The following is a 12,118-nucleotide window of genomic DNA, read 5'->3' as shown; positions in this document are numbered from 1 at the left end:
CGGCTGATTCCAAGAATAGTTCTCGCTATAACTCCTTCTCTCCCACATCTGTCTGGACCAGAGGGGGACAATCCGTCAGCGGAGCAGGTAGAGAGAGGTTCCTGGGATATATTTGGCTTTGGGGTGAAAAAGAAAACGACTAAATATAAAGTGCTGGGGCACAGATTTGCGTCAGCACTGAGATATTTCTCAGATACGGGGCTGGCCTGGCCTTTTTCATCTCAGTGTAACTGGACCTGCATCAGTATGTCACTGTCTGCTCAGCTAAACAAATTAGTGCGTTTGATTGATCAAAGTTTATATGAGAGCGGGTATTTGATTTCAAACAGTGAGGGGGGTTGGGAAAGAGAGGGCATGTGAATGTATGGAGAGAGGCAGAGAGAGAGAGAAAAGGAAAAAAGAGAGAGACTGAGCAGCTGGATTGCCATGTAAATAGCTGTGCAGATAGGTAGGGTTGGGCTCAGAGCCAAAGGCTCTACAAAGGACTGCGAACATCTGTTTGAGGGTAGATTCCTGCTCTGCGTTGTAGTAAGAATAATAGTCTCGCTCTGAGGGCCTGTTCCCTCATCAGACAGGATCATGATCACGCATACACACTCTCTAACGACAGACCGCAGTACTGCACTGCAAAGCCCGGCCTGTTATTGCCGTTATTACACTGCACCTCAGTCATCGGCGCGAACAGAGACAGGTGGAACATTGCTCAGATAGCGAGAGCTCACACATGGGCCGGCGTTTTAATTCAAGTGGTTCTTCTCGTCAGCATCGCTGCTAAAAAACATCCATCCAAGAGTCAGAGACTGTGTCAAATACCAGAGGAAACAGGGAGAGGAAAAAAACATTTAAAAGTTGTAATAATATCACGGATAAGTGGGGAGTTTACCCCAAGACACACAGCAGTTTAGCGTTCCAGTTCATACTTAAGTCAGCCGTCTGGTGAAAACAGCAAAACCACAAGTTTGGTGTACGGATAATTAACTGCTAAACCAGAATGTTGGAGATGAAGTTGAAATATTCCTACCCGAGGTTTTCCCCATCGAGTAGAGAGAAAAAAAAAATTGTGGGACATCTCTGCTGGTGTGTCATGACAAGGATCTTTTTTCCTCTCCCAAGAACATATGCGAGCAATTTGTACAACAAATGTTGGTTTTAGACCGTGTTCCTTGCACACTAGTGGCTTCTCAAGAACCTGGAGGGCTCCATTCGTTAGTGCTTGAAAGCAAAGCAAACAAATTAATTAACACTATCTTTACATGGGGTGGCCAAGGAAAGCAGGCGCTGAAATGTTACACCATTACCTAAATTCGCATGCATCTGTCTGTGTCCCCCGCTCCTCCTCCTCCTCCTCCACATACACCCCCCACCTCCCTCTGTGGACCCTCCCACCCCTCCCCAGCGCGCACACGGCGCCCTTGAACAAGACCGAAGGACCACCTGCGTGAAAGAGGAGACCCTCTCTGTTATGTCTCTGCTCGGGAATGAAATAACATGGAATCCAGCTCTGCAAATAACTCACAGTGAAGATCATTTTCCACATGCTGCTTGACAAAAGGTAAAATAAGAACAGATGATAATATCCCCTCTCTTCTGCCTCACCAGGAGTCTGTGGCTCGGCTCAACAGTCCAGTCCACTTTGTGTTTGGCTTTGCGTGCAGGCGCACGCAGGGGGTTTGACCCCTTCAGTGGCCTTGTTAACCTCGCTGTATAAGCTACAAGACCACATCGCTAATAGCCGCTGATATTGACTCCTCCTCCCTTGGCCTGAGGTTCAGACGAGTGTGAGGAACCTGAACCTGAACCTGATCTGACGATTAAGTGTGTGTGTGAGCAGCAGGAGGAGGCCCGTCTTCTAAAGTGGACATGAAGAAGAGGACGGTCACCGGCAGAAGATAATGCTTCTGACGTCATCACAGGACAGATATACACTCACACACACACCTGCTCAACTGATTGTTGAATACCCAATCAGCCAATCACGTGGTGGCAACTCAGTGGTCTAAGCACAGAGGGAGTCCCTTGCTCTACGGATTGTAGAGTCCTTGATGCAAATGTGTTTGTGATGTTGGGCGATACAAATAAAATGTACCTGACTTGATTTAAAGCTCCCATAGACCGGAAGTTCCAATTAACCCCGTTTTTGTGGTGTGTATCTGTACCATTACCTCGTTTATGAAGCCCTAAAGTTTCAAAACAAACACTTCAGCCACTGCTGAGAACGCTGGGTTTTATTGTATTCTCGGTCTCTGCAAGCGCTCTGAAAAAGTTTAGGTCAATTGGACACTCTTAAATGACTTTAGGTATGATTGTGGGTTGTTTTTCTATGTATGTGTCCCTGTGATGGACTGGTGATCTGTCTAGGGCACACCTGGAGGATCCATGTGGAGGATAAAGGGGTAGAAGATGGACAAACTTATCTGCATAAGCAGAAAAAGAGAAAACATTGAGTGAGCGTCAATTCTCTGGGTGAAAAGCCTTGATGCCAGAGATTAGAGGAGAATGAAGACAGGTCTGAGATGACCAAAGGGCAGTGGTAACTCAAATAATCACACACAATAGGCACAACACGACAAACCTTGAAGCAGATGGACGACAGCAGCAGAAAAAGTGTTCCGTGTACCCATTTGTTTTTGGGGGTTTTCTTTCCAAGAGTCAAAGGACCAATGTCATGACTGTGTCACACTGAAGGTATAAAAAACCAAAGTGTGATTGTGAACTGAATGCCTAGCTGAGCTTCTTCTCCTTCTCCTTCCTTTGCACACTCCCTGTCCTCCTAAGCTGATATGACCAGCTGCAGGCCATTGCTTCATACTCACCGTACATCTGTCTCTCACCAAGAACGAATTAATCTCTCACAAGCTGTTGGACTGTATCTCTGACGCTAACTGTGACTCTGCAGACTGCGCACAGACACGCACCGCCGGCGTGCTCCGTAATCAAATCTGAGCACATCTCAGTCTAGCAGTTTAATTTGTCCAAGCGGACCTTTGGTCAACCCTGCGAAGAGGACACATGCGAAGTCCGTCTAATCCAAACAAACAGGTGATGCACATATTAGCCCCAAATTCCCGCTGCAAGTGTAACTTCATTTTCAATTTTTTCGAACCCTCTCGCTGTGACTCATGGGAGAGCGACTTCAAAGCCTCAGCCATGCACTTGAGGTCATTATCTTCATTTCTAAATCCTCTGCAGGTTCTGAGCATATGGGAACATTTTAACTGTGGAGTTTTGTGGATGTATGTGTGTGCGTGTGTGTGTGTGTGTGTGTGTGTGTGTGTGTGTGTGTGTGTGTGTGTGTGTGTGTGTGTGTGTGTGTGTGTGTGTGTGTGTGTGTGTGTGTGTGTGTGTGCGGCCATAAATCTGCCATGTCAACTATAAAATATGGCTGACCAGCAACAGATGTAGCTGTAATATCAACCAATAAATAAATAAATAAAAAAAATGTAGCAGCCCTAGATTTTTATTCTCACACTTCGAGGCCGTTTAGATTGATTTGTGAGCGCAGGAGATGGACAGCGAGTGAAAAAGTCAGAACACGCTCACGAGGAGGGAAGAAAAAAGGGGGCTGGGGTGTTTCCTTTTAATTTTCTATTACTCTGTTTGGCCTGCTCGCTCACTGTCTTTCTTTCTCCTCTTCTCTCATTTCTTTAATCCCTCTCTTTCCACCCTTTAGCTGAGACGAATCCTCCTTTCATCCCTGGCTGCAGCGAGGCCCTGGTGTCTGTTCGCACAAAGCCTGACCATCCCTGACTCCTCGTCAACCCCTTGCCCAATTCATCAAGCGGAGGCCCATGGGCATTCATCACCCCCACCACCTTTCATATCCCGCACCAGCTGAAAGCCACTGTCCCTCCTCTGACTTCAATGCCCGCCGTGACACACCCGCAAGATTTATAGTGGCATAATTAGTAGCAGTGAAAAAAGGCCTGCATGCTTTGGAGGGTCAATCATACTGTATCCCAGTCAGAGGAGCCCTGAAAGACACTCACATCTGCTTCAGAATAGATTGCGGCCGCCATCACAAAAGTTGATAAATTGGCCAAAAAAAACCAAGGAGCCGAGAAATTCATCACAGGCCCCGACAGCAACACAGCGGACACAGTCGTACACACTTTGTGTAATTTAAACACACTGTTCGTCGTCACCATTCATTGGAAGTGAGACACCATCATAAATCCCATCTTTGCACCGCGACGCTGCTGCTGCTGCTGCTGGTGATGAGCAGCTCTTAGTGCCCCCTCAGGACGGGGGTTTCCACAAACAGCTTGAAGGAGGTTAAAAATAACATGCCTAATAGTTAAAGTGTGTTATTGATGTAATCACACCCGCCCCCTCCTCATCCTGCTGTCAGTGATATCTCAAGAACAGTGAACTAATTAAAACACTCCTGGAGTTTGTTTTCATTTCAGAAATAAAGTCTTCACTAAACAGCTCCGTTTTTCTCTCTTTAATTTTTTTTTTACCCTACAAAGCCACAGGTTGGGACCTGTTGCCGCTCATTGTGCTCAGGAGAGAGATGCAAAATCCCCATTGGGTCATAAATCATTGATATTATTCATTATTATTTCTGCGGCTTTCTCTGTGCTCTCTTCTTCACCTCAGCTCGCTGCACACCTGAAATATCACAAACTGTTGGACGTCAGCGCAGAGACAGGCGGACGAGTGGAAATGTTAATCAGTGGAAACAGGACATTAATTCAAACACGCTGTTTTTAAGAGAACGTTGTTATGCTACTGAGAGAGAAGAAAATGTTTAAAACTCATTTGACAGCTTAAATGTGGAAGGTGATGAGTAAACCTTCTGTATTTGCAATAAATGTAGATACTTAAGCTTTGATTTTACATTTCTTTTTGCTCAGTAAATGCTTTTCTTCCTTTTCATGACTGGTGCTGTGTGTTCTTTATTCTTATTTTCTTGTTATTGCACAAATGCAAATTCCTTGAATATAATTAGCAATAAAACATGATGTGCTTAAACAACTATATATATATATATACATATATGCTCCATTTTTAAGTGTACATTTTTCTATTTCAAATGTTGGATTTTACTTAAGAGTTTGAATTAGAATAAAAATAAAAAGCTTCTAATCTTTTCTTTATTACTCAAACTCTTAATGTTGAAACTTTGGAGTGATATTAAGTGCGAGTTGGTGAGTTTTGGATTTAAAGACTTGTTTGAAAGCTCCTCTTAATCTCAGAAGTGAAGCAACACTCAGATTATGATTCTCCACGTCATCAACATTTGGATTTTCCTTTTCTTTTTTTTTTCTCCCCCCTCTCTCTTTCCTTGTTGCCACTGGTGCATGTGGTGAAGCTGCTGCTTTGCTCAAGCACATTGCAAACGTTGTGCAGAGCTGGGCTGAGGAAGCACCTGCTTCCAACAAGGAGGTGGAGAGAATGCTCAGCTGCACTGGTTGGCACTGACACTGGTGCGTGACACTGGTTTGCTCTGAGATTAAATGCCTTGGTTGTTGTTTTTTGTTGTTGTTGATAATCTTGCGGGAGGAAACGCTCACCTGAGCACCTGCTTTGCGGTTTTCCTTCTTCCTCTTTTTTCCCCCCTCTTCTCCTCCAGGAGAGGCCACGGTGCGACCATAAACCAGTCAGTGTAAATTATGGATTGCTCTTGTGGTGAAGTGGTTGTTACAGTTGATGATGAATGTCGTTTTGCGGCTTGGTGTCAGCTGCTTTTTGTGTTTTAACAATGATGGTCTTTGCTCGTGCATCTGTCTCGCATTTTTAATGCACCACAAGCTGTTGCCAGACTTTCCTGCGCCTGGAGAGGCGATGTGGTTTCACCGGAGAGGCTCGGAGCGCCGCAGCAGCAGCAGCAGCAGCAGCAGCAGCAGCAGAACACACTTCTGGACCTTGGATTAGTTGGATCTGAAGACAGACGCAGCTTTGTGAGAGCGCGGCGACACAAACGCGTGGACAGCGGCATCATCGACGCTCAAAGTTGGACTGGAAGTGGTTCTGACACGTTCAGTAAAGGAAATTGATGCGCGTAAAAGAAGGGATGCCAGCCAGGCGTGGCTTGTGTTTGAACATCCAATGTGAGAATGCGTGGGGAGTATGTATATAAAAGAGACTTTCCGTCTGATGAGCAGAGATATCAAACTGATGATTACAGCACAGGCCGATCAATAAAGTGAGAGGACTCGCGCTGGTTTGGAGCAGCACGGCGCGCTGAGTGTGTGCATGGACCGGACTTGAGTCAAAACTTTTCTTTTCCCTCTTTGATTCAGCGAAACATTTGAAATGCCGACGCTTAATTTGACAGCTGTGCACACAATGGCAGAGGTCGGGAGTTTTCTGGGGACAGTGGACTTGGATTTACAAAGCTTTCCTGCGCTGGGGAATATGCCCGTAGTGGAGTCTCCGGTGGGGCTGAATGAGCGGCTGGGGCAGATTGAGGGGAGGCTACAGCGGGGGTCGCCGACGGATTTCGGGCACCTGAAAGGAATCCTGAGGCGGCGGCAGCTCTACTGCAGGACCGGCTTCCAGCTGGAGATATTCCCCAATGGGACAGTGCACGGGACAAGACAGGACCACAGCAGATTTGGTGAGAAAAGTTCAACAAAATATTCTTTTTTTATTATAATTTTCTCATTCGTCTCAGTTAACAGCAACAGGCGTGAGCTGCAGTCTGTTAGTCTGTGTTTATGATGAGAGGTTTAATGAGTTCTGAATGAAAAGATTGAGTTTGGCCTTTGGTGATTTTTGAGGGAAACAATTATACTTTCTTTTTTTTTGCAGTTTTTGTTTGTGATTTACGAAGCTGTTTCCATGTGATTCATCCTGCTCCATCAGTCTGGATAATTTCCACTGCTGTCAATCTAAAACGGGGAAGTGACTTTAATTAAGATACTTCCCTGGAGAATACACACTCGTGCGTCACTGTCACCTGGAGCGCAGCACACGCGCACACACACTCACACTCACACACACACAGGTATGCGCAATCTACACTTGTTATGACTCTGCCTCATCCCTAACCTTAACCATCACCCAACAACTCTTATTAAATCCTGTGCGTAAACTTGACCAGAAAATGAGGCTTCATTTGTGAGTTGGTAACTAATGTAATGAAGCACCTTTCACAGATTAAAGTCACATAAATAAGTAAATAAAATTGATAATAATATTTAATTAAAAAAAAACAAAAAAAAAACGTAAAGGTTAAGGATTAGGACCAAGACTCCATGGGGACTATACTGACTCTGAGAAGGTCAGTTTTTATTAACCAAAATGTCTTTCTCACACACACACACACACACACACACACACACTATACTTCTCTCTCACACACACTTTCTATCTCTCTCTCTCTCTCTCTGTGTGTCTCTCTCTCAAACACACGCACACACACACTATCCATCTATCTCTCTCACACACACTATCTCTCTCTATCACACACACACACACATATATATTTCTCTCACACACATACACTCCCTCTCACACACATTATCTCTCTCTAACACACACGCACGCACGCACACACACATCCCCTGACAATGGGGGCGCAGGTGTACGTCAACAGGTGGCGCGTGCGCGTCTCGAGGTCGGTCGCAGCAACAAAGAGCGCGCGCGCGCCTCTGATTGAGGGCTCGCGAGCAGAAGAGATAAACAGATGAGGTCAGAGGGCAGATGCGCACACGCCGCCTCGCGCCTCATGTCCGCGCGCAGGTGCAGGAATAACTCCAGATTAGAGCGTGACCACTGCGGAATAACTAAGGGGAAGGTCTGCTCGGGGTTTACAGGGATGGGTGGTCCGCGTGTTTGTCTCTGGCTTCGCTTTAGGTCTTTGTCAGAGCTACGAGGAGGACGTGGCTTTGATTAGAGGGATAAGAAACACACTCTTCACCCCGCAAAAAATTAGAGGGATCTTCTCTGTCATCCTCTGGCATCGGATGAGGTCGAGGAGATGGGGACCAGGTGTCTGTGAAGCCGCGGCCTCTGCCCGTCAGCGCCTGCAGGCAGCTGGATCCTCTCTGACTAACCTCTCCGCTGCATCACAACAGCCGACGGCTTTTAATTTCACCGGTCGTTTCCTCGACTTTGAAGTCGACGTTTCACTTTGCAAGAGCGACTTCCTGTGAGTCAGCAGTTCACAAAACAACTGTGCCCACATCCCAGCGTCATAAAAGTCACTCCTCAGTCTGTATTAGTAGCCAGATGCGATCGCCAATGACACATTTATAGACACCACAAGCCATTATGATAGAGTGGTGACATGAATGTAAGGAAGAAATCAAAGAAATCTCCCTGTGCCGTTCTATTCCAGTCTTGTACGTTTGTCTTTGGGTCTTAAATCTGCTTCTTTTTTCAGCTGAGCTGTGCAGTGGCAGCAGGATGTTGGGTTTCTTTGAGCTTATTACAAATGACAGAGATTAAAAAGCACAGTGGGGACACATGATGACAGTGGGTCGACTATCAGAAGCAGTAGTAAAAAAGAAAATACCTGGAGTTTTCACTGCTCATACATTATTACTAATAAAACAAAGGGAATAAATAATAAAATTGAGTTTTAATGTTAGTGTTTGACCTAGGGTTAACATTGTTGCATGTAAGGCGTGTCAACAACTTTCTTGGGACATTTGACATCTTTATTCTAATGTCATTCAAATAAAACACAGACTGCTGTAGCTTAAGAGGACACGTGGACTGACTGTGTGTGTGTGTGTGTGTGTGTGTGTGTGTGTGTGTGTGTGTGTGTGTTTGACCTCAGGTATCCTGGAGTTCATCAGCCTGGCAGTGGGTCTGGTCAGCATCAGAGGAGTGGATGCTGGACTCTACCTCGGCATGAATGAAAAAGGAGAGCTCTTTGGGTCGGTGAGTCAACCTCCCCAACTCACACACACACACACGTTTGCATTGCATTCATAGACATAATACATTCTCTAGCCCATAACCCTAACCCTAAAACCATGTCTTAACCCTGGGTCTCAGAATGTCAGGACCAGTCAAAATGTCCTCACTTTCCCAAAAAGTCCTCACTTCCACATATATACGTTTGTTTTGTCCTCACAAAGACATCCATACAAGAACACAACACACAACGACATAGGTATTCTTCTGAGGACACTGCAGTTACTGTCGCTTAATTTGAACAGATTAAACAAAGCATCACTCCCCCCCCCAAATTTAACCATAACCAGATAATCCCTAACCTTAAGTTCAAGTCTAAATGTAAGCCTCATTGGGACAAGGTTCTGGTCTCCATGAGGACTGCTGGTCCTGACGAGGTCAACATTTATGACACATAAGTGACCCTTTTATTTACAACCAACACATCCCAGGGCCTCATTCACAACAAGTCCTGTCACATGACTATCAATCTGAGGGCGAGCGTCTTATCAAGGTTCCCATACTCGTGGCAGATGGGAAACCCACACTCAGACAAAACAAGTGTACCACCCCCCTCCTCCTCTCACACACACACATAATAATTGTCCTCATACTAATCTGGGAAAAGCAGCTCAAACTAAAACTCTCCATTTAGTGTTATGCAGAAATGTTTACACGTTTCCCCCCAAAAGAGGGGGAACTGAATCATTTTGGAGTCACTGAGTTTGATGGAGATTACGTCTCTCCGTGCACAGCTGGACTCCAGTTTGGACTGCAGCGTTAAATATAGAAGAATTACTTGGTGTTTCTGTACAGAACATTTGTTTTTTGGAATTTTCTTCCTTTTTTTTTTTCTTCTTCTTTTTTTTGGCCGACTTTCTCTCATATGTGGTCGGTATCTGGGGACAGAGAGAAAGAGAGAGAGAGGGGGGGGGGGGGGGGGTGGAAATGGACGAGATGAAAAACAATGAAGGGGAAGTATGTACCTGTATCAGGTGTCCCAGGGCTTTACCTCAGGGCCTCTCAGAGCTCAGACTCCCCCTGGCTACAGAACAGAGGCTACTTTTAAGCATGGCCATTATGTTGAAAAGTGCAGATATGGTTACTGGGTGCTATCAGAGTCTGGCATCCTGGAGCTTTGACCTTGGGGGGAGGTGATAGTGGGAGGCAATGATTTGGGGGGGGGGGGGGTAATTGCACACCTGACTGAGTCACCTGACTGACAGTGGGAGCGATGTAGACATGTCTGTCTGAATGTGAGAGGCCAGGAGGTGAGACAGGAGGAGAATCGTGCTTCCGCCCTGCAACCACCAGACCTCGACAGGCTTTTGATCTGATGAGGTTTGTGTGTGTGTGTGTCGATTATGATTAAACTGGCCTAGTCATGTGCCCTCGAGGCTGTGTTTACAGACAATAGCTTCACCACACAGCCACAGCCGAGCACAGCCTGACAGCCAATCAACAAAATTGCTGCTGCTGTATTAAACAAACAAGAACTCTTGCACAAACTCTACCCCAATAATAATTTTTAAAAAAAGACGAGATCAACTGCATTTATCTCCTCCTTAGCCCAAATTGTACAAATCCATGTGTGCACCGGGGTCAGCAGGGACATAGCAACAGTTTGGGACACTGTTAGAGCAGTTCCTGGTCCTCAGTGAGCGACTCCTGGACTCTTCTGGGTTTCGATCTCTTTTGTAAAGTGGCAGAGACCGACTGGTCTTGGCAGGAAAAGCAGCTCTCATTGTTCTCACACTCTCAACTCAGCCAACACACCCTTCACCTGCTGAACCCACAGCCATCGTTCATGCTGTGCCAGAGAAGGCCGTCTGTGTGTGTGAGAGTGTGTGTACTCTTGTTCACTGTTGTATCACAGGGAGGGAAATAATTCTCCATGTGCAACGAAAAGGTCAGCAGGTCAGAGGAGTGAGTGTGGGGCGTAAAGTGAAAAGCCGCCTGTAATGACTTCCCCTCATTTGTCATAATGAGCACCTGTCCAAATGGACTTCTGCTGCTTCATTTCAGCTTTCTAGCGCAGTCCAGAGGAATTTCTCCACAAACATAAACTACTAACATCCGTAACAATAAAATCTGCATCAACAGCCGCATCATTCATCTCAATTTCCACTGTCCTCCTGTTGCTGCAGTTTTTTTTTTCTCTCACTCAGAGTCGCACGAGCAGAGCAGAGCAGAACTCCGGCGTATGATTAATGTGTTGTTTTCTCTCTCGCAGAAGAAGCTGACAGCAGAATGTGTGTTCAGGGAGCAGTTTGAGGAGAACTGGTACAACACCTACGCTTCAACTCTGTACAAGCACACAGACACGGGACGCTTCTACTACGTGGCCTTAAACAAGGACGGCTCGCCCAGGGAGGGCAACAGGACTAAAAGGCACCAGAAACTCACTCACTTCTTACCGCGGCCTGTGGAGATCGAAAAGATCCCTCAAGCGTACAGAGACTTATTCCAGTACAGGTGACCAGCGCTTACGTCTGGAGCGCCGGTTACACTGGGAGGAACAGAAACTACACAAGAGGAGAGAGGGGGTGTCCCGGATATTTTGGATATTTTTCCGGATCAGAACTGTTTACCCTCAACTCCCACTGAGGTCACTGAGTTTATGCCTCAGCCCACTACCAAGCCCGTACTGCACTGATCTAAACATTGTGCCTGTTCCTGGATGTTGTTTCCTTGCTTCTGTAGCAGAAGAGGGAAAGTTGCCTTGTAAAACCACTATGGACATGGACATAAGGAGGCCCACGTGACTCCCCCCCTCCCCCCAGCTGTGGGTCGTCGTGTGCCACGTTTTTTCTCAATAACCACTTTTTGTTTTGTTTTAGAGGTAATTGCATAGATACTGAAGTGACACGCAACGACAAATGGAGACGTCGCTCTCGGGCAGTTTTGAGTAGCACTAAGCTGATGGGGAGAGAAATCAAAAGATGGAAGAGACTTTGAGAAGCTGCGATAAAGGAAACAGAAAGCACCGCAGATGTCACGTGGCGCGTTTGTCATGCACTATACTCCCGCCACAGTGACGGCACATCCTTCATATACAGAGATAGAGTAGAGTAGATGGAGCGGAATACGCAGGTTAAACGGGCAGGTTTGGATAATCAGGTACTAAAGAGTCTGTGAGGAGAATGTTTGCGAGGCAGAGAACAAATGACGTGATGGAGTTTGATGAAATCTCTTGATGACTGTGTCATAGATGAAAGAGCACTTACTGCACATCCCCAGTCCCAGCTGCAGGCCACGCCTGCTCTCC

At 46.2% G+C, this 12,118-nt stretch overlaps 1 protein-coding gene across 1 annotated transcript; it reads left to right on the top strand.

Moving 5' to 3' along the window:
* Positions 1–6,147: 6,147 nt before the first annotated feature.
* Positions 6,148–11,567, top strand: fgf16 (fibroblast growth factor 16). Its single transcript, XM_083890701.1, has 3 exons — positions 6,148–6,562; positions 8,732–8,835; positions 11,084–11,567. Exons 1-3 carry the CDS (start codon positions 6,259–6,261, stop codon positions 11,327–11,329), a joined length of 654 nt encoding a protein of 217 aa, XP_083746827.1. The 5' UTR covers positions 6,148–6,258; the 3' UTR covers positions 11,330–11,567.
* The last annotated feature ends 551 nt before the right edge of the window (positions 11,568–12,118 follow it).

The sequence above is a fragment of the Microchirus variegatus genome, assembly GCF_963457635.1.
Source record: "Microchirus variegatus genome assembly, chromosome: 6".
NCBI lineage: Eukaryota > Metazoa > Chordata > Actinopteri > Pleuronectiformes > Soleidae > Microchirus > Microchirus variegatus.
This window is presented reverse-complemented; position numbering and strand designations above follow the sequence as displayed.

Excerpts from the sequence above, each read along its gene's own strand:
- fgf16 (XM_083890701.1), top strand. The coding sequence starts at position 6,259 with ATGCCGACGCTTAATTTGACAGCTGTGCACACAATGGCAGAGGTCGGG. Across the intron at positions 6,563-8,731 it reads ACAGGACCACAGCAGATTTG|GTATCCTGGAGTTCATCAGC; the intron begins GTGAGAAAAGTT and ends GTTTGACCTCAG. Across the intron at positions 8,836-11,083 it reads AAGGAGAGCTCTTTGGGTCG|AAGAAGCTGACAGCAGAATG; the intron begins GTGAGTCAACCT and ends TCTCTCTCGCAG.